At 47.7% G+C, this 22,911-nt stretch overlaps 1 protein-coding gene across 11 annotated transcripts in view; it reads left to right on the forward strand.

Annotated features, from left to right (window-relative positions):
* SH3KBP1 (SH3 domain containing kinase binding protein 1) overlaps window positions 1-22,911 on the forward strand; it is a 340,719-nt gene that overhangs the window by 312,728 nt on the left and 5,080 nt on the right. For 7 of the 11 annotated variants that reach the window (XM_044234434.1, XM_044234423.1, XM_044234424.1 and 4 more), the window contains 2 exons: window positions 15,562-15,671; window positions 19,076-19,204. In XM_044234434.1, coding sequence (XP_044090369.1) covers window positions 15,562-15,671; window positions 19,076-19,204 — 239 coding nt within the window. The remainder of the gene's footprint in view (window positions 1-15,561; window positions 15,672-19,075; window positions 19,205-22,911) is intronic. The other 4 variants (XM_044234427.1, XM_044234429.1, XM_044234432.1 and 1 more) reach the window with 1 other exon arrangement.

Genomic DNA, 22,911 nt, shown 5'->3' on the forward strand with positions numbered 1-22,911 from the left:
GTTTGCATTGCAAGAAACTATCCTCGGTGGCCTTGTAATCAGCTGCTAAATATTTGAGTATCTACTCAAGGGCAAGGCCGAATGGCTACCAAGGCCCTCATACACAGGCCCTGCTGTCTAGCAGCTTTGTGTCTCTTTGGGCCTCTGGGACAGCAAGTGGAAAGTAAGGTAACACTAGCAGACTGTCTGACTGACCACTGAGTGGTGGAAGGTAATGCCAGTCACAGTTGGGGAGGCTCTGCAGTACCCAGATGCTCCATGAGTCGGGGGCAGACTCCTCTAGATCTAGAAGTTGGATTCACTGAGGCAGAAGCAGGCAGGGAGTTCCCGTGGGAAGGCGGATAACTGATCACAGATCAGCCTGGCCATAGGAGAGTGTTCGCGGCGGCACGGAGGGAGGCTGCCCTGTAGATGGAGGTCTGGGCTGGATTCGGCAGAGGAGGGACGCATCTGTCATTTATTCGGTAGGCTGTGGGTTGACATTGAAGTGACATGATCAGGTCTAAGCATTCCGATGATAACTGATGGAGCTCTGTGGGACCAATCGGAGGAAGGAAAGATGGGTGTTGCGAAGTCAGGTTATTCGTAGTGCGGGTGAGAGGCAGTTAAGAGAGACCCTGCATTAAGCTGCCACACAAGATCGCGAAATAAGGGCTGGATGTGGAAGCAGCAGAGCAAGAGAAGTATTGCCAGGCCTTGGGCCCTGACTGGGTTGGGGCGCAGGGAGGAGGAGAGAATCCCTTGTCAGCTGTGTGGTTTTAGGGTTAGGGAAAAGTGACTTGGGAAGCAATAAGCATGTCTGGGGGAGGAACCGGGCTGGGGGGAAATGTGGATTTATTTAAGCCTGTTGACTTTGAGATGTGGTCAGATGTCCCCGTGTTAGTGCTGGATGAGGTGGAAGCCAGAAGGTCGAGGCTGGGGAGAGCTGAGGTTGTAGAGGTCAACGGGGTTTGCAAGTAGAGATGAGGACCTTCTAGGAGACCAAGCTCAGGGCTGGCACGTGCAGACCCTAGCAGGAGGAGCGCAGACTGCTGCCTCTGGGCCCCGGGAAAACCTTCGGTAGTTTACACGGCCTCTCCCGCCCCTCCCACCGGCAGCTGCTTCACTGATGAAGGAAACTGACATCTCTCCCAACTTCCTCACCTAGTCTTCCAGAGTTCTGGAATGTCCCTTAATGGGCTGCACGATAGAAATGCCTATTATCAATGCTATTGTCTGCTTAGAAGGGATAGTTAAGTCAGGAAGATAAGTAAAGGCCTTAGCATGAGAAAAGAGGGAGAAGGACCTAGAGCTTGATGACCAAACCACAAGTCCCCATCTAAGGGAAAAGAGGAATCTGGCAGCCTCTCAGAGGCCAAGGAGGAAACGGGTTTTAAGCAGAATGTCATTAGGCTCCGGGGCAGAAATGCTCTTGTTAGATGGGTGGATCAAGGAAGACAGGATCCCTCGGAGGGGCTGGCACCTTTCAGGGCTGCTTTGTGTCTCTGCTTTTGTAGCATTTGCTCATTGCTTTGACGTAAGAAGAAAATTATTTGTACCAGAATGTTTTGTTTTTGATTCAGACAATTGAAGCTGTCCAAATGTGGGCCACAGTGAATAGCCCATACAGCCCTGAAAGCCCTTAGACATCAGCAGTGTTAGCTATAAATAAACTTGTTTCCTCTTAATAAAGCTGTAATTTTAAATTATTATAATAGTGAATTAGAGAACATGGTTTTTTCCGATCTCCTGTGGGCAGCTACCAGCATCTGTCAGCCCACAGTAATTTAGAATGAAATCAGTTAGTCCAAAACGAAGTTGTTGATGTTGGTTCAAGATACTGTGTATCAAACTTCAGGGCCATATTTCAAGGAACATAATAGGAGCCATGGATGAGCTCCAGAGCAGGCCTGCGCATGAATAGAAATGAAAATTAAATTGTCCAGTTTTCTCTTGCTGACGGAAGACTCTCTGCTCCGATTGAATGGGAGATTATAGGCCGAGGAGTCAAGTGCCATAACATTTACTTTTATTATGCCATATATTGTGGTTCCCACGGCACGGCAGGATTTATTATTACACTCCAATACCATGGAGATTTTCCGACTCTTTCCCACTAAAGCATGGAGATAGCAGCCCGCCCCCCAGGTGGGGAAGCCGCCTGGGAGCTAAGCCGTCCAGAAGCAACTGTTTGACTTGGAAACAACCCTTCCCATTTCTCGTCTGTCGCTTGCCTTGGTTGACCGTCATTCCCCACCCATCCTGTTCAGGTCTCATCCCACTGTCCCCACTTCTTTCCCTTTACGAGACCAGCACCCCCTCTTCACGTGGGGAAGCTGGGAATTTCTCCTCCGGCTTTCCAACCCGATCCACAGATACGCACTGAACATGGCAATCAATTTGGGGGCCAAGGGTTGCCAGCTTTAAAGTTGATGGACTTATGGGGCGCCTGGGTGGCTCAGTGGGTTAAAGCCTCTGCCTTCGGCTCAGGTCATGATTCCAGGGTCCTGGGATCGAGCCCCGTATCAGGCTGTCTGCTCTGCAGGGAGCCTGCTTCCTCTTCTCTCTCTCTCTGCCTGCCTCTCTGCCTACTTGTGATCTCTGTCCTTCGAATAAATAAATAAAATCTTTTTAAAAAAAAGTTGATGGACTTAGGACATAAAACTGGTTTGGAAGATCTAAGTTGAACTTAATCCTGTCCTCAGATTCTTACAGATGCCTCCTGGCCTGTGGTTCATTTGGACCAGGAAATGCAAAAGCACTTCCCTGCTGACACCTTGGCAATGCTAGGAAGACCTCATTGATTTGGGATCCTGGAAAGGTTCTGAAACTGGATTGTCACAGCTCCATAAATTCACTAAAAATTATTTTTTAAAATATTTTATTTATTTGAGAGAGAGACAGTGAGAGAGAGCATGAGCGAGGAGAAGGTCAGAGGGAGAAGCAGACTCCCCGTGGAGCTGGGAGCCCGATGCGGGACTTGATCCCGGGACTCCAGGGTCATGACCTGAGCTGAAGGCAGTCGCTTAACCAACTGAGCCACTCAGGCACCCAAAAATTATTAAGTTGTATGCTTAACCTGGGTGAATTTTGTGATATACAAATGATACCCCAATAAAGCTGTTAAAAGCAGTTCTGGCTCCCATCCAGGGACACAGGTCACAATTCCACAATTCCACACCAACTTATATCAGGACTATTTGAGAAGCTATATGCATGTCCCCAGTGTGACGACAAAAAGCAAAAGAGATTGGGCTTTCTAGGGCCATGTGCTTTAAACGAAGGAAGTGAAACACCTTGAACTTCTGGTGGATGATCTTGAACCTAGTCAGCACTCTGAGCATTTTTGGTGTCCTTCCTGCACTTTGGGACACTTGGCCTTGGCTCCAGTTCATTTGGAAGAGGGTCTATGCCAGACCTCTTCCTGCAGTGTCCCCATGTGGCTCCCCACCTCTCCCCTAAGACCATTAGGGCTCACAGTCTAGGTTGCACTGAGTAAATGAGGTCAAGCTGGCAACCAGTACTGATTTCAAAATCACCTCGCAGTCCTAGAAGAGATGGGCTGGTGGCAAGGCCTTGTCCTTCTCGGCACTTCCAAGAGTCTGGTCCCACTTGAATGCTGTAAGTGTTCACAGGCAGACATTTGCAGTTAGAAACATCAGGCCACACCCAAACCGGGGTCCTTCCCCCTGCCTGCCCAGCCCCCACCAGGGCATTCCTAGTCTTCAGCAGTCTGTGGGGTTGGCTAGGTTTTGATGCTTAGTTTTGATGGATTCTGCAAGCCTCTTTCATCCCACCGCATCCAATAAGAGCAAAAGTGGTGAACGTCCAAAGTGCCCACAGGAAAAGGCGCACGAATGCTGTAGAGACAGGTGGGGGTTAAACAGATCAAAGTGGGGAGATGATGATACATGTTTCGCCCCATGAGAGCCATGTGTTTGGCGGCATGAATGATTCTAAAACAGAGGGAGCAGTGCCGTCCTCCCCGAGGGCCCGCCCGTCGTCTACAGGCAACAAGGAAAAAGAACTGACGGTAAGATGAGCAGAGAGACGTTCGGGTGTTCAGCAGATGTGTTCCAATGCCTCTCGGCTTGGAGAGGCTCACAGTGCCCACTACCCGTGTGGACCTGGGACCAGCCCCAGAAGCTCACCTGTGCACAGAGGCAGTGTGTCCTGCTCTGGGATTTTGGTCACCCACCTCGACGGCCAGGGTTCCCGAAGCCTTTCTTCAGCCCAGTGGCTTGAATGTCTCTGCCACATGCTGAGACCATTGGCACCTTGAAGAATGCAAATGTGGAGGGACACCCAGTGGGGGCAAAGTAGTCTATACTCAGCAGGGAGGCTTACACAGTAAGCTCTCTTACTTCCGCACTGTGCTCGACTGAGGCCTCGGTGCTGAGAACGTAGGCGGAAGCAAGAAGGGAACAGGTGACATGCACTCTCAGATTGGACATGGCCTTCATTTGGCCTGCAGTGCCCTCTGCCCGCTGGCCGTGGGCTCACAGATTGGCAGAGCCCTGTTACGGCTTCTGTTTGACTTGTAAATATCCAGAGGGATCTATCACCTGTCAGAAAACCACACTCAAAGACCTCTTGGTCACGCTAAAAGCATTAGAGACAAAACTACACCTCATTAAGGGGGACATTTGAGTTATCAAACTCCCTTCTCTAGCCAAGGGCCCTTGTTAAGGCCTGATGTAGATCCTTGGCCGAGACCACCTCCTGCTACCTCAGATTTATTAAATGAGAAAAGTGATGAGCACTTAGGAGTGAGGTTGGTGCGCCCCGCTAAAGGGTAATTGGATCTGGTGGGGACAAGCTAAAGATGAGGTGTCAGTGAACAGGGCTCCCTGATTTAGAGCCGGAGAAGCCGCTTTATTTAGCTGCGTGGTGACCTGCGGTGGCGCTCCCCACCTCCCCACGCTTGAGTCATCTCTCCCTGAGGTGGTTCGTGTTCTCTGGAATTCAAAGACTTACACACACGCAAAAGGCTTTTAATTTGAGGGACTGCTGACTTTCGTTTTACTAATGGAGGACATCTTAAAAAGCAAATGCCATTGCTTGGTAGATTTGAAAATTGGACAAATTTAGCTTACTGGGAGACTCACAATGTTGACCTTCTTTTCCTTGGCACTTTATAGACAGGTAGTAGCTTTGTCATGGACTCACACCAGTTCTTGGGGAGGCTTCTGAAAATTACAGGTCCAGCGCATATGTGCAGAAATGAGGGTCTGGGGAGAGAAATGTCGGGGACAAACCAAAGGCCCCAGAGAGAGGCAAGTATTCAAGCATGGGTGAAAACTCAGTACTGCCCAGAAATGTACAATTAGCAGATTAATTTTTTATAGGGTTACAGTTACTTTTTTTCAGATCACTCATGCAATGTCACATTTTAAAGGGTGCTTATTTTTTTTAAGATTTACTTGAGAAAAGAGATAGGGAGCATGAGCAGGAGGAGCAGAGAGAGAGAGGGAGGAGAGAAGCAGACTCCACACTGTTGGGGGGGGTGGCGCCCAACGCAGGGTTTGATCCCAGGACCCCAGGGTCATGACCTGAGCCCAAACCAAGAGTCGGCCACTCAACCAACTGAGCCACCCAGGTGCCCCTAAAGGAACCTTTGAAAGCTTTATACCTCTGCCCTCTTCCTTCCCCAAGGCTGGAGAATGGAAGCCTCCAGTTCTAGAGGGGTCTGTCCCTCCCAGTGTGGTAACAAGAGCACTGGGCTTCAGACAGAATGTCTTTTCTCCTTGAGTTTTTTACTCAGCATTTAATTTGGGGTTCTGTGTAACTCTAGGCATTAGGATATTGTTGTTTCACACAAAAAAATTTTCTTTTATGAGTGAGTGACTGCTCATCTTGTTGCTCAGTAAAGTGCCATTGAATGAGATGAAATGCCCTGTTCCTCGGGTCCCTGAAAGGGGACATGTCCTCCGGACACACGCCCCACTGTAGCGGGCCATCCACCATGGCACACACCTCTTTGAGTCCCAGATTTTTTTTTTTTTAGTAGAGTTGATATTTTATCAGTTTCAGGTGTGGATCTTGATTTCTTATCTTTAAACCAGGACCTTGGAGGAAATGATCAAAGCAGCCCAGTTCAGCCTCACAGGCTTGTCTGTCAGGTTCTGTTTCTTTTAGCTACATTTTATGGACATTAAGAAAACTGCTCTTTTTTGGTAACCTCTGATTCCTCTTCAAGATTAAATAGCTTATTCTTTTGTTTGTCTCTTAACTGCAGTTCCCTCAGTTTTGTTAGTTCCTTTAACCCGAACTGCTAATTTGGCTCTTTCTAAGGTCTCATCTAGGTTTTTGGCCTGAAGATTTTTGCTTATAAAAGATTTGCTGGCCAAAGTCCCTGGATGGCTCAGTTGGTTAAGCATCTGCCTTCAGCTCAGGCCATGATCTCAGTGTTCTGCAATCAAGCCTGCATCAGGGCTCTCTGCTCAGCCAGGAGTCTGCTTCTCCCTCTCTCTCTGCCACTCCCTGCCATTCATGCTTTCTCTCCCTCTCTCTCTCTCTCTATCAAATGAATAAACAAAATCCTTAAAAATAAATGAATAAAAGATTTGCTGGCCAAACAGAAGTTTAAGTAATTAACAATTGTGAGCGTAACAGTTAAGGCATTACTTTTTATAAAGCTTTTGAAATTACTCATTCACCTTTTTAAAAATGTATAATGAGTTTTGAAAAATATTGATGGGTAGGATGTTTGCCGTCCTAAGTACATTTGACCTCATAGAGCAAACCCTTATACAGAAACAAGATCATTCCACAGAGTCACCGAGTATGGGGTGTGTTAGAGAAACCGTGGGTTCCCAGGTTAGGCACACTTGGATTTGAAGGATAGCTCTGCAAGTTCCAGGTTGAATGGCTTTGAGCTCCACTTTCTTCTTAGGTATCACAGGGTTAGTAATGCCCCGCTGCATTAGAGGGTTGTTGTAAAATGTAGACCTGATGATTTGAAATGGTGGGCACAAAACAGGGGCTTTCCGTGTGGTAGTTGGCGTAGCTGTAGGCAGAGCGAAGAACCAGGCATCAACCTACGTTCTCACCAGGACTACTGTTATTAGAAAGCAGGAAAGTTCTTGGACACATACCATAATCAGCTGACTGAAATTCCGTAGCGGCATCTGAAATCATTTCTTACATGATCTACTCGGTTGTATTTGGGTTTTAAAGAACTTCTCCCCACCCCATCCCCAGTTACAAAGGAAATAGGTACTTTTTTTAAAAAAAGAAGAATGCAGGAAGGTAGAAAGTGAAAGTCCCCTCAGGGTCTCAACCTCTCTTTGAGATAATCACTGTTAATTTGTTGTACAGGCTTTGAGACTTCTATCTTTCCATGATTGGATAGATGGATGAATTTTTACAAATGTGATCAGGTTGCACCTACCGTTAGGGTCCACAGTTGTTTGTTTGTTTTTTTTAAGATTTTATTTATTTGACAGAGAGAGGTCACAAGTAGGCAGAGAGGCAGGCAGAGAGAGAGGAGGAAGCAGGCTCCCCGCTGAGCAGAGAGCCCGATGCGGGACTCGATCCCAGGACCCTGAGATCATGACCTGAGCCGAAGGCAGCGGCTCAACCCACTGAGCCACCCAGGTGCCCCACAGTTGTTTTTTGAAGTGAATAATGTATGTTTACATCTTTGCATGTAGGGCACATAGGTCAACCTTATATTTTTAATGTCAATGTAATATTCCATGGTGTGATTCTAGCAGAACCAGCTCGCTCAGAGCAATGTTGCAAAGAGCAGCCTAGGACGATGATCTCTAGACAGGGACACCTGCACCATGGGGGGCCATGGAGACTTCCCAGGCCATGGATAGTGCCTCATTTCTTATGTGCTCTTTCTTCAAACTCTTCTCCTGGGAGATCCACTGGCAGGCTGCTTCTCCCCTTGCACTCCCCTTTCCCAGTGACCCGATCCCAGCTTACACAGCATAGCCAATCTCTTGCCCGCTCCACAGGTAGGCAAACTTCCACTGCAAACCAAGAGACACTTCCAAGATTGATGTTGGACTTGAGAAATTGAGTGACTTTATTGACTGGACAAAAAATCCATTTATAAGTCGGTTGGTTTCGAATTCTTTGCTTCCAACAAAATTGAAGGAGGCACCGACTGAGTTGTTCATTGATAGATTGTTCAAAATAGTTCTTGGTGATGCTAGACCACTGTCTGATATAACTTGGAATGAGTTCAAAGAATTGAGTGATGTTGTGATAACAGAATTCTTTCCATTCCTATATACTTCGATTTATGTGAACAAAGTTTCTTGGCACTTATATCTATAAAATGAAAAATAGGAATAGAATCGGTACCAAACCATGTCATTCTCATGTTAAGTAAAATCATACACATGTGCATAAAGTTATCTGGGGGGAAAGCCCAATAAGATTGCCCTCTTTTATGCCAACAGATTATGAAAATGTGTGGTACGTGTGTATACATTTGCTTTGATCATTTATAAACTACTAATAATTGTCATGGTAACTCCTTCCAGAAGAAAAACCATTACACTTAGAACCTTAGGATTTCAGGAACTTAAGAAATCATAAATTTCTATTTATAACCTTGTTTTTTTATAGAAGAAAAGATGATGAACAAAAGACAAAATTAACAAAAGCACAAAAATGCATTACATTAGAGTAAAATCCAACAGTATGACAGAAGTACAAATTCAGAGAGGGAAAGGGGTGGTGCAGAATTTCCAACTGCTAACAAAAAACTTATTCCTGATTTTTTTTAAAGATTTGTGTATTTTATTTGAGAGAGAGCGAGTGAGCACAGGGGGAAGGAGCAGAGAGAGAGGGAAAGAGAGTCTCAAGCAGATTCCAAGCAGAGCATGGAGGCCATCATGGGACTCAGTCTTATGACCCTGATATCGTGACCTGAACAGAAACCGAGTCAGATGCCTAACCGACTGTGCTACCCAGGTGCCCCAGCTTATCCGTGATTTTTTAAGATGGACGACTGCGGTTGTTAAGCTGTCATGGCATTCAAATGTATGTGGAATATACTTAAGAGAGCAATATCATAGTTATCTTTTAAAGTATAACAGAAATTACATCTTTGTGACAAAAACATCTCAAATTTTAGATGTCAACTTTTAAGATGTATAAGGGGGCACGTGGGTTTTCAAAATTATTTTAGGAGGCGCACCAGTAAAACAGTTTGAAGACCACTGGCCTCGTAAATAAATATATCATTCTACACTTACATAAATATTTCTCTTTTTTCAGATTTTATTTATTTACTTGAGAGAGAGAGAGAGCACAGAGGGAGAGGGAGAAGCAGACTCCCTGCTGAGCAGGGAGCCCAACAAGTGGCTCAATCCCAGAACCCTGGGATCATGACCTGAGCCAAAGGCAATCGCTTCACTGACTGAGCCACCCAGATGCCCTGACATAAACATTTCTGTGGACCCGTTTCTAGAAGTGAGCTATCTGAAGGTGTATGCACCGGCATTTTGTGATAGGTATTGCCAAGTGGCATTACGAAAAGGCTGTGCCAATTTATATTCCTATAATAATAGCATAACCACTATTTCCAGTAAATACATTATTTCCTAAACTATTTTGCATAACAAATTCAGGCGTATAGTAAACAATTTTTAAAGGAAAGCAAATCTGAAAAGTTATTTTTCCCCACTTCTCGTTGCCTGTTATCAGTCCCTGTGAAGCAATATACCTCTCCTCAGTGCTATACTTCAGAAAGCCATGCCCCCCTTCCCTTCCCGCTTCTCCATATTTAAATTAGGTTCCCATGCTATCATTCCTAATTTCATCTTCTACCTTTCTTTCATAGTAGCTAGCAGAATTTGTAATGATATGTATAAAAGACCATCACTCTTGGGGGCTCTGAGCTTTGTGAGGCGGGGACCATGGCTATTTTGTTCACCCCCGTATCCCTCCATGCCTAGCCCAGAGCCTGGATTGTAGGGCTCCCTTAGTGTATATGCGCAGAATGAGTGGACTGAGCATAAATGAGAAGAAATGCCAATACCATGATGTAGGCTCATGATAGAGATCTTCATTGCCACTAGTTATATGCGGCTATTTAAGTTTAATTTATTTTAAGTAATCACACTTAGCCATATTCCATGCACTCAGCAGCCAAGTGGGGCCAGTGGCTACCATGTTGGATGATACAGATACAGCAGGTTTCCCTCATCACAGCAAGTTTGAATGGATAGCGCTGTTAGAGAGTGATTGTACTTTCATTCTCCTAATTGTAGCTATGCTTGGCACACAGTAGATATTTAATAAAGATTTGATTAAGTGAATGAGCAAAGAAACTCCTTATCTCCCTCTCTTACTCTTCAGCTACAAGTTTCCACATAAAGTTTACTTTGTACTGAATAGCTAAACGGTCTGACTTAACTTGCCTAACACCTTCCATTTCTTACCAGAAATTTCCTTAAGGAAGCCAGTCCCTTTTTCTTTCCACTTAAAAACACATTGGAATAAGTATATTTTTTAAAGTAGGCTCCATGCTGGATGTGGAGTCCAACACCAGACCTGAACTCACAGCCTTAAGATCAAGACCTGAGCTGAGATCAAGAGTCAGGTGCCTAACCAACTGAGCCACCAAGCCCCCCCCCAAAACATATTGGAATAAAATAAAAGAGCTTATTATAAGAGCATAGAGGGGTTTCTTCACACACACAAGATTATATTCCTAGTATACATTCCTATTACAGTCCTAGTATCTTTTCTTGTTCTTGGTATAGAAATAATTCTCAGAATCGGTTTAATCAGTTCACGTAAAATGTTTCTGCTGTCTTTTCAGTGCTCCATAGTGGAAGGAATTCCACAGATATGAATCTGAATGTGGGCCCTGTCACTTTCTGGTTGTGACCTTGGCTAATTTGTCTAAACTCTGATCCTCCGTCTGTCTCCCTTTGTGGAAAAGAGTAGAGAGTAGCCTACCCCGCATGGGTTTTGCACAAGTTACGTGAGCGTACGTGTGTGAAGTGTGGCATAGTGGGCTGGCTAGATAGTGGCTCAGACCTGCTTCTTCTCAGTGCTTGTGTCTTCCACACTTCACACCTGGATTACAGATGAAAACACAGCAGGTGATTTCCTATATCCTTCCACATTTTGGAGGGCTTATCTTCCCATAGAATCTAATTGTTCCTTAAATGAGAATTTTTCATTTGGTAACTCAGCTAACACAGGTGTTCATTTGACCCCTACTAAACGGCCCATATTTGGTGTCTGCACATGATTTACACACTAGTCACATGATCTACATGCAGGGTGAGACTTCCTGTCCAGACTGCCTTAAAAAAGGAAGGAGGGAGGAAGGAAAAGAGGAAGGAGAAAAAAAAATGCTTTGTTTTATTCTTTTCATTTAGTCTTGCTCTTAGATCTCTGTTCTCAAATCCCATAGCTCCAACAATGGTATACTGAAATAAAATTCTACCTGATGATTTGAAAGCATTTTCATATAATTTCTCATTTACAAAAGAATAACCCTACAAAGCTGATAGCTCAGATAATTCTCCCATTTTTTTCCCCTCTGGTGGAAAAACTGAAGCCCAGAAAGGTTGTTTGTTTATTTATTCAATAATAATTTATTAAATACCCACCAGAAGCCAGAAATGATGTTAGACCCTGGGGAAATACAGATAAAAGCCATAGCTTCTTTTCTAGCTGCTGGGGAGACAGATAAGTCAACAAGGAAAGCCAGTCAGGGTGCTAAGTGCCAAGATTGGAGGGGTGGGTGAGTAGGGGAGCACCCAGGCCAGGCTTTAGGGTGCAGTCTGGCTTTTTGGAAGAGGACCTGGTTGCTCAGCAAAGCCTTGATGGCCCCAGGGGAAAGGGGAGGGGAGGGAAGTCACGCAAGGGACAGAGAAAGAGGTGGGCACTAGCCATACCTCGAGGGCCTTGGCCACGCTAGGTCACCAGGATTTCCTGGGAACTTGGGAAGGATTTTAAGCAGAGAAGGGGGACATAGTCAGATCTTCGCCTCACATGTGTGTCTGGGGGCTGCCATGGAGTGGTACCAGGTTGGGAGTAAGAAGTCCATTATAGCCTTTCTAGGCCTGTAGTCCACAAGGAGCCCCACCAGCCGTGATGATCCTTGACAGTGACATAGAGAACGGATAGCTTCCCGAGCTACTGGGAGGTAGTGACACCGCCATGCTTTAGCTGTAGGAAACTTCTGCTCTAGGGCTCTTTCTCCAGCCCAGAGCAATGAGCTACACGGACTAAGCCATTTAAGAGCTTGCAAAACTGTTCCTTTGGTGACAGCAGGCATGTGTCTCAGACTTTTAACTGTTTCTCTTCTGCGCTCTCACTGGACATGTCGTAGGTCTCCTGTGGCAACTGGTACCATCCCTCCTCCCATCCATGGAAAATAAGCCCACGTTTTCTAATTGGGCGAAATAGGCTATGACTGCAGTTGATGGAAAATGGGCAACTGTGTGTGCCACAAAGAGTCAAACGCCCTTTCCAGGCTGGCTCCTGTCCAACATAAATTATCCCCGTATGTCTGCAGAGGGCTCATCTTTCAAGTATGAGAGGAGCCAAGAACCTCTCATCCTTATGAAACTAACTTTTAAAAAAATACCCACCATTTGCCAGTTCAATAGTTTTGGATTGGCTTGTGAGCATTAAAACCATTTGTTACTAAGAGGAAAAATTCCCAGCCAGGCTGAGAAAGCTTATATCAAGTTTCAGCCTGATTCATTTCAGAAACCATCGTGAAAACTGGGACATTTTCTTCACACCACAGTGAGTTAGTCATGGCAAGTCTGCCTTCATGTCAGCTCCCGGGGCTGCAGTCACGAGAGCGCACTCTGTGCCACCGAAGGCTTCTGCTATGGGACGGAAGAGTGGCCTCCTCCGCCATCAGGAAGCAGAAGTGCATCGCAGCTGGGGCTCTGAGGTGCCCTTTGTGGCAGGCGACCTCATACTTGGTGTGGCTCTTTCTTTCCGGAAGTTTCGTGTTGTTGTTTCCAAAGGTGCTTTGTACAAGCTGGAAGTTCCAGTAGTTGGATGTGCATGAAGAGGTTAAAAGAGCGGCTCCCCCTGAAGGACTCTAGCCATCCTCTTACTCTTGAGTGACAGGGACGGACGGATGAGGCAGTCTTCTCGGCCGTCTGTCCATCCCTTGAGGAGAAGGTGGCCAGCCTTCCACGTGTCTGGGTGTTTTCAGCGTGGACCTCAGCCAGTGAGGTAGAAGGGGCCAGCCAAGCGTCCTCTGCAGGCAAGGCCCAGAATGCTGCCTCCCGGCCCGCAGCAGCCACCCCACGCCCCATCAGTAGGTGCCCCTGGAAGCGACGCTCCAGGAGTCAGAGTTTCTTCCTGGGATGGGTTGTTCACATGTTGTCTAGTTCATTTGTTCACCTGTTCCTTCATGCACAGAATAGTGCGCAGGTCTGTCCCAGGAATGTGCTAGACCTTGAGAGCCCAAGGATGGGTTCCTCTCCTGGGGGGTCACGGTCTAAGCGCGGAAGGCACACGCTGCACCTGAGTCATTCTGAAAGTGCGATTTATTACGGCCACCTTCTCACTCCCGCTGCTGCGTGTCTGACTGGCCCCCAGTCCCCGAGCCTTCAGGTGCCACTTTGATCAGCTGCTTGGGCACCTCTGTTGCCCCGCACACCAGGTCAGCACTGCCCAGTGTGGCCTTGGAGGAGCTGTCTGTGGCCAAGCCTTACTCCTGACAGCTCGCCTGGGCAGGCCGTCCCCTCAGAATCCCCCGGTGGCCGTGCCCTCGCAGCCTCTCCTCTCCGCTCGGTCCAGTCCTTGCTTCTCCCTTCCTCTCCCAGCCTCTGCCAGAGCGATGCTTCTCCACACGGCGGCATGCTAATGTCACCGGGGGGAGACTGAAAAGCTGCCTCGCGCAGGCTGCTCCCCCCGGCAAATTCCGTCCGTCCCCAGAGAGGGAGCCAGGCCCGAGTCATTTTTTTTTTAATTGTCCAGGTGATTTCACCGTGCAGCCACGGTGGAGAACCAGAGTGAATTAGTCTTTAACTGGCCTTTAATTGCTTCACCCTGCTCAGCTTTTGCTTCCAGAGCTTGTTTCAGTTGCCAGGACAGAGTCACGATATAAGCGGGTACCCTCAGCCCCTGGCCGCACCCAGCCAAGGCCCTCGGCAGCAGCTCGAGTGCTGGAATCTTTAATGGCCTTCTCCTTCGTCTCCTCCCCTAGCCGCCTGCTCAGCCCCTGGCCTCCTTGTGCCTCCTGTTCTCCACAGCCAGCCCCCACCCACCAGCAGACCTCCCTGACCTGGGCCTTCTTACGTTCTCCCCTTTGGGGAGCCACGTGCAGAACCCGCTAAACTCATTGTCCGTAGCATGCACGCAAGACTATCTGCGCAGCACCTTCCTATTAACAAAAATCAAAGAGGGAAAGATTTGGAAACTAGTTATCCAATAATGGGGGATTGGTTCAATAAATCATGAATGGCAGTGCAACAGAAAATTATGCCCCCATCACAATATTTATGAAGAATTTTTAGAGTCAGGGCATACGAGATAGGTGAAATAAGCAAAATGCAATATTCCATATAGTGTGACCCTAGACTATCCACTTTTAGAAAAAGAACATGGAGGGTAATATACTGAAACACTAATAGTGGTTGTCTTGGCATGGTAAGGTTATGCTTGACTTTCTTTTGTTATAATTCTGTTTTTCCTCAAACAGTGGTACATTGAGCGGAGAAAAAGCGATTCACAATTAAGTGGGGAGATATTAATATCAGATGATGACTTGGGGCATCAGATGAAGTATATAATGGGGAATTTTGTCCACCTCTAGACCAATCACGGGCAAAAAGGAGCAGGATGGCTATCACTGGCTTAGACTAAACATGGTTCCAGAAACAAAACTGTAAAGGTAAAAACGGTAAAAGCAGAGGCCTTCCTCCTGGACACATGTGAGGTGCGGTTGTGATCTGGCTGAATGATTCTATATTCCTCTGAGACCTCTGTCACAGAGACAGAGGTTCCCGGAGGGAGGGTGCTTTCTGCCATGCTCACTGGTGCAGCCTGGGTACCTGGCCCCGGGTGTAGCCAGAGTAGCTGCTCAGCCGTGAGGGCCTGAATGAATGAGCGCACTGATGACCGAAGACCACGTCTCCATTGAGTGATGCCTCTCGAAGCAGAATGGTGCCGGGCCCCGGGAGTTAGCTGGAGAGGTTGAAGCTTGCTCCCCACCTCCAGGGAGTTCGTTGTCTATGATTAGGGGGATGGCCGGGCTGTGGTTTACAACGAGAGCAGGAAGCTGCCATCTCTCCTCTTTCAGAATCAATGATCAGCATTCGTTTGTCCATGGGTATTGTACCTTGTGATAACTGCTTTTCGTGTTGGGATGGCAAGAATGTTTTATCTAGCAAAATGAACTTGCATTTGTGGAGGAACAGGGATTCCTCCTTTACCCCCTCTTTCTGAAGCTTTTAAAAGACCTACCTCATTCATTGGATGACCAGAAGATGGAAATCGCCTTCATCGATGATGACACAATCCAGATATATAGGATGAGTATTAAGGAAAAGGTGCTCGTGGCCTGTTCTAAGAACCTTTCCTCACTTCAATTTTTTCTCATAAAACTCTGTTTTACTTTTGTTTTAGACTTAGAAGGTTTTGACTCTGTGGTATCATCTACCGAGAAACTCAGTCACCCAACCACAAGCAGACCAAAAGCCACGGGGAGGCGGCCTCCGTCCCAGTCTCTCACCTCCGTAAGTGTCTCCTCACTCCTCCTGCTGGAGAGCAGGTCGGCTTAGAGACGCCAGCCGAGGACTCTGCCGCCCGTGGCTGATACAAGGGCGAGCTAGGAGAGGGAGGTCATGAGATAGACTGCTGGCCAAGAGTGATTGGAGAGTCTTCTGGAATCAAGCAGTATTTCTTTCTCTTTGTTCTTTGCACATGTGCCAGTGAGGTGGGCACTGCCTAGTCCCACTTTCCTTCTTTCTCCTTCCAGACTGATCCTTATTTGAACCTGAAATGAAATTGGTAAGAAAAAAAAATGTTGTGTTTTATGGTGGGAGAGAACGAGGTTTGTTTGGTCTATAAACGAAACTTTGCTGCAGAATAATCCGCCACTATACAGGTGCTTGACAATGGCCAAGCTTTTTTCTCTCGAAGCCCCATTATTGGCACCCCTCCACGGAACCCCCCGCACACTTTTACGAGTCTGTACACATATGAGGCACCTCATGTGTACAAACGCTTTTGTTTGGGTCATTTTGAATAACTCCTTTCCTCACTGGAAACCTGTAACATATTTGTTGTACCAAATTTCAACAGTGAAACGCAAGAAGACAAAAGTAAGTTACCCCGTAATCCTGCTTTCCAGAGCTAAGAACTGTTAACCACTTGCTGTGTATCTGTATTTTATTTAAAATTGTATTTGTATGTATAGAACATTATTTCTTCCAAAGGGGGTACATAGTACATGCTCCCCCTTGCCATATTGTGCACTTTCTCCCCAATCATTGCCCATTTTCCATGATGTCACATTTCATGGCTACCTAGTGTTCCAGCCTGTGAATATATGAGAGTTTATCTGGTCAGTGCACTATTGCTTCCACTTCTTCATTATAAACAATGAAGTGAATGTCATTGAGAAAAAACTTGATGCATCCATGAGCGATCTCTCTCTCTCTCTCTCTCTCTCTCCCTCCCTCCCTCTCCCTCCTTCCCTCTCTCTCTCTCCCATATCACATTGTCTTGTCCTTGCTGGGAATGCAGGTCTAAGGTCTTATGATCTTCATTGACCCAGGTACACTAAGGACTTAACCTTTTGCAGGTTTTCCAGAACACTTCCTCCTTTCGCCTCATCACTGATCCCACCGCAGAGGGCCACATTTAGAACAAAGAGAATGCCACTTCCTTCGAACCTCTTCTCTCTATCTGTTGAGTTTGGGGGTGGGGTTTGAATCATGCTATTTTTCCTCTTCGTAGGAAACTACCCTAACCATGTGTTGATACCTTTCCGGAAGAAAGGCTTGACAAAGTGGCTTATTTTGTTACTCTTCATATAGGGTCCTGTGTCACTACCATCTTTTCTCTCCCTGTACCCTCCCCGACATGCCTCACACACACACAACCTATTTACTTGCCTCTTAGTATCTCTAAGTGTTTGATCCTACCTCCCACATCTTCTCTATAAATCCTTCCATTTTGTTTTCTCCTCCAAATTCTTCCCAACTTTGAAAGGTCTAGAGGGCCTTGAGGCATCTGGAATTAAATACAGAGGAAGTCAGTTTACCATCCGCCACCTCATCCTTGGTTCATACATCCCATGCCTGGGGGTTCGTGTATATCTGGGGAACCGGGTAAAGGTACCTCATCTTCACTCGCTTTTAACCTGTACCTTTTTTCACTCACTTTTTCAACAAATATTTATAGGCTTTTATGATGTGTGGACTCAGCTCTGAGCCAGGTACAAAGGCTATGACTGGGAGTGAGACATACAAGGTCCCTGCCCTTAGGAAGCTTATGGCGCCGTGACTCAAATTTTGGCATCCTGTGTGCAACAATTTCATGTGTAGACTTAAAATAACAGGATACATTTGTGCTTTAAAGAAGTATAATTACTCCCTTCCCTTTATCCCCATCCATCCCCATGTGGATGGACATTTCAAATTCGTATTGGCTCTTCCTCTACTTAGACCCATAGGTTTTTCATAGCAAAATGGGATCCTGGATATGGACATGTTCCTACCAGGCCATTGGAAGGAATGACTGCGGAGATACACCGGTCAGAATTAGCCAGCCTGGGACCTCTCACCCTAGTCTGAGCTTCTTTATGTTTATTGAATTCAAAGAGTGAGATTTGATTGGCAGCTCATGAACTGTAGGTTACACAGAAGGAAACTGGCTTTTTGAATAAAATCTCCCAGTGAAGGGGTACAGGCACTGCAATGTGACTAAGCAGTTAAGCTTAGAGTAATAAGAAAGCTTAGTTGGGGGCATTATTCTAGGCAATTGGATTTTCAGATAAAACAAAGATAAACAAATAAGACCTTTTAATTCTAAGACTTTGCTTACAAATCCCTAGATATATTAGTTTCCTGCCTTAGAAAGTAAGATAAACAGAAGAAAATAAACATGGGGTGATGTGGGCATGATTTTTCTGTAATGACACCAGTGATGATTCTAGATAGGATGATTTTCCTACCACCAGGGTAGACGGCACAGACATGCGGCTAAATGCAAGCTCACCCAAAGAGATTTCTGGACGATTCTTCATTTTTAAAAAATCCCTTGCCTCAGAAACTCTTCATTTTCATTTGCTTTTTGCTAAAATAGCAAAATTCTAGCACAATAATCATTTACTTCCAGGTGAACTCCACTGACTGGTTCACATTCATCCAGCTTTTTGATCTTCACAGTGAGACAGGAAGGGTAGGAGTATTGTCCCCATATTCTACCAAAAGATGCTGCCATTCTGTGCCCATGAGGGTGGAGATTTAGCCATAAGTTGCCCAGTTAGAGGTGAGCCGGCCATCGGGCAGGCAGGGCTGTGCCCTGGAGTATGGAAATGCTGCTCCCTGGCCCGCAGGCCTGTGACCTCATGCCCCCTGGAATGGTTCCTCTCCAACAAGTTCTAGCAGGCACTTTGCTCTGCCTCAGGTTTCGTGGTCCTGGAAAAGGATCCAGAAGGAAAGGAGGAGAGACAGGTCAGAGGTAGCCTCCTCTTGCCCTGCGTGTCCCTCCCCCTGGACTGTCAGCCTTGTGAGAGCTGGGACCGTGTCCGGCATGTCACCTAAGTTTAGCACCGCTCAGCGCTTAGCACACAGTAGCAAGTGTTCCCAGAAAGAAGGGAGGCTCCAAAGGATGGAGGGAGCGGGAAAAGCTGGGTGACGCAGGCCCGGACAGCTGAAATGCCCGACAGGCATCGGTGCCAGGATCCCATGGAAAGATCCCTGCTGGAGGAAATCTCGCTTCTTAGTCCCAGTTCTGCCACTATCTCTAGCGCACAGATAATAGCACCCTTTCTGCCTCTCGAGGTTATAATAAGGAGACAAACAAAATAGAAGTGGCGAGTGCTTTGAAAAGCATACAGCATTATGTTAACAAAAGCTCTGTCAGCTAAGGTGTAATTCTGACAAAAGCATTTTCTTTTGGCTTTATCCAGTCTTCCCTTTCAAGCCCTGATATCTTTGACTCCCCAAGTCCCGAAGAAGATAAAGAGGAACACGTTTCGCTTGCACACAGAGGAGTGGAAGCATCAAAGAAAACTTCAAAGACTGTTACCATATCCCAAGTGAGTGACCAGCCAAGGCAAGGGTGTCCACACAGCACGGACCCCAGCCTTTTCGGGTGTGCTCTGATGACGACTGACAAACCTGACAAGGATCACCAGATGGCTTAGTCCGTCTGGGCTGCTCTAACAGAGTCGTAGATGGGGTGGCTTAGAGGCAACAGAAATTTCTTTCTCACGTTTCTGGAGGCTGGAAGCCCCAGATGAGAGTGCCAGTATGGTAGGTTCTGGTGAGGACTCATACCACCAACTTCTTGTTGTGTCCTCAAGTGGTAGAAAGAGGGAGAGGGAGCTAAGTGAGGCCTCTTTTCTAAGGGCACTAATTCCATTCATGAGGGCTGCACCCTTATGACCTAATCACCTCCCAAAGGCCCCACCTCCTAATACCATCACAACTGGGGGGGGGGGTCAGGGTTACCACATATGAATTGAGGGGACACAAACAGTCCAGTGCAACAGACAATGCAAGTTTTTGTTACTCCTCTGTAACAGTTATTACTTTAGTCATCAAAATCCCAGAGACATGTTACAAAGTCCCTGAAGCTGGCAGAATCTCTGAGATACAAGTCTAGTGGTTGATTTTCCATGTTTTCTCTTGTGGTTTGATCTCTTCATACCAGCAGCCACACATAAACATATACTGTCACATGTCACTACTGCCGCCACCGCCACCACAGCCCAAGCAACTTGAAGGGCTTAGAGGTGTGGAGAAAGAATGCACTACGTACATTAAGTGCTGTGTACTCTGCCCACACACCTTGGCTTTTGTGTTCAAAACTGATGATGTAGCAGAGTATGTTTGGCAGTAGCACGCGACTCTGACTAACTAATGAGGGCCCCCCAAAGAAAGCAGCTTTGGATTCATTTATTATGGTCAGTTTAGAGTCTAAAAACATTTTCATTTCATTGCATGCCCAGGGAATGGTATAGCTATTTTAAATTACCGGCTTGTGAGAAACAAAGAAGGCAGTGGGTAGCATCTGCCCGGGACTTCTGAAAGATACCTGGTATTCGTCCTGTTCATCCTTGGAACGCATCTTCTGGTGCTAAGAGAACCCAGTCAATTGGAATTATTTTCTATACACATTAGCAACTGCTTTCTGCCCAACAGCAGAAAATTGCAGTCCTTTTTTAAAGACACTTGAACCAGGAATTAACACAAAGAAATTACAGGGTATGTAGGATTTTCCTTCTTGCACATTTAAGAAATTACACATGTCTGAATTTTCTTAAAAACCTGGTCTGGTACACCAAACTGTGATCCTGGAAAACACATCAGTGGTAGTTATTCACAAAATTGAAGCATTTTTCCTTCACAAAAGGGTTCCATTTGCAGAAATTGGAATTAGCGCCGCTCTTTCTGATGACGGGAGGGTATACCTAGAGTTGCGGGCTCTCTGCAGGCCCCGGGGTGTCTCTGTAGTGACATCTACTGGTGGGCAGTGGCTTTGCAGGTTTCGGATTCTCAGTTCCGTTCCAGGAGCCCGGTTCTCTTCCTGGGAGTTGGCATGTTGTTTATCGCTTACTATAAATTCCACCTGAACGAATTTGGGTAGGGTGTATAGTGGCCAATACTGTGTGAGGACTTGCAGAAGTCCTTGTCAGCTGCAGTGGGCTGGGACAGAGAGTGAGGTAGGAAATGCTGCAAGACGCATTGATGGAAGAGTTGCCTGGAAGTCAGTCCGTGAGGACACTGGTAGGTTGGAAGAGGCACGGGGGGAGATGAAGAGTGCGAAGTGGGGAAAAGTGTGAACCCCGGAATAGGAAAGAAACCAAGAAAAGAAGGGCAGGAGCGCATGAATCGTCACGCTCAGGCAGCCACCGTCGCGGTACGGGGCTCCAGTGTCCAGTCGGCAGGGGAGGGCATTGAAGCCCAGTCCTGCCAGTTATTAGCTGTGGACTTGGGGAATTTCTCCACCACGTCCCTAAGCCTTGGTTTCCTGCTCTCAAAAGTGTATGCCAGCCGAGCCCTGTTTCAGTCATTTAGCCGACGACCAGCACGTGACCGGCGCTCCATAAATGTCAGTCCCTCTTCCCTCTTACTACAACTCCTACAGCAATAAGCACGGGATGGCGGATCGCTGTCCCTGGCAGCAGAAAGCGCTTTTCCTCAATGGTAACTTGGCAGAGAAAAGGCGGGCGGAGAGGCTGGGAATGATGGCCCATCTGCTTCTGGCTCACTCTGCCCAGTCTCTCCCTCTAGCACAGCCGGAATCCTCACTCTCCCTCCGCACCATGCCAGCCAGCCCCTTCTTGGCTCTTGCCCTGGGCACCTGCTGCTGGACGAGGCCCAGCTGTGTTGGCAAGCTTCACCGCCAGCCTCAACTTCCCCATCACTCAGCCCCTCGCCTCCCAGCATCCCGTGCGGCTTGCCCTTCTGCTCCCCTGCCCTAGGTCTCAGGATCTCACCTTCCCTTGCTGCTGCCTCCTCCCCGGGCTGCCCCATGCCCCTCTTCCCTCCTGCCCGTGACTGTCCTACTTCCTGTGCCCTCTCCGCCTCCTCCTGGGGCAAGACACTTCTCCATCCGGCCTCCCCGACCGACCTGTCTCCTGCACCTGCAGCTTGGCCCTGCCTTGGTCTTTTCCACGAGCATATCATCCCCTCAGCGTCGTCCCCGTCTTTGAAAGCAAACAGAACCCTTGCATGAGTCCGTCTCCTCCTGAGGCTTCTCCGTGAACGCTTTCTCTTGCTCCCATCCTCCGTCTTCAGCCAGCTTTCTGGAAAGAGAGTTCTAAACTTGGAGGCCACACCTCTCTGCCTCTTCGGGCAATGACCTGCCGTGATTGGGCCTCAGTCTCCCTTGTGGCACCGAAAGCCCCCCAAGCCGTGTTTTCCTCTCAGCGCCCTTGACCCGCTTATCCAACCCTTTTTTCTCTTCTGAAAATCTCTCGGGGGACTTCTGTAAGTCCCGCCCCTCTTCTGGTCGCGCTCTTTGCCCTGGTCCCCGACGCCTCTCCCTTCCCACCTCTTCAGTTCGCCAAGTCCGCAGGTGCCATCACTGGGTCTCTTCTCCCCCGATACCGTGTTATTCACCCCGTGGTGCCGCTTCCTCAGGTGATCTCTCTGGCCCAGCTCACTTGTTCACTCCTTGGCTCTGCCCCCTGGACGTGTCCCCTTGGCTATCCCTGAGGCTCCTGAAACTCAGAATGCCAAAAGTGAAATTGTCTTCTGGGCCTTCAGGCTGTTCCTCCTGCTGAGAAAGGTACAAGCTCCCAGCCTGCTTTCTCCGTCCCCCGCCCCCGGCCCTGCAGCCTGTCCGGACCCATGTCCCCCTCTGCCGGGGGTCTGCTCCCCGAGGCCAGGCACTGTGTCTCTCGGTGGCATGAGCCTGCCTTCGCCGCAGCTCTCAGAGCGGTCTTTGCTCTCTGCCCTTGGCCGCTGTCTGTCAGACGCCCACCATTCCTGGCTTTCCTTGGATGAGAATCTCCCAGGAATTCCCTCGGCCTCCAGGTGTGCCCACCTTTAGGCCCTTCTGTAGCCGGAGTCGTCGTGAGCTTTGTGCAGGATGTTGTTACCCCTTTGCACGGCCCGCTCTACCTCCCCAGCCTGCACCCCGTCTCCAGTGCCGTCCCCGCTGCCGAGCGACCGCTTGCCATAAGTGTGCCTCATTCCCTCCCCCCTAGAACTGTCCTCTCCAATCGCCCTTCCTCTTCTGGCCGCCTCCCAGTCCTCCTCCTCCAGGATGGGGCTCTCAGCAGCTCCCCGGCAC

The sequence above is a fragment of the Neovison vison genome, chromosome X, assembly GCF_020171115.1.
Source record: "Neovison vison isolate M4711 chromosome X, ASM_NN_V1, whole genome shotgun sequence".
Taxonomy (NCBI): domain Eukaryota; kingdom Metazoa; phylum Chordata; class Mammalia; order Carnivora; family Mustelidae; genus Neogale; species Neogale vison.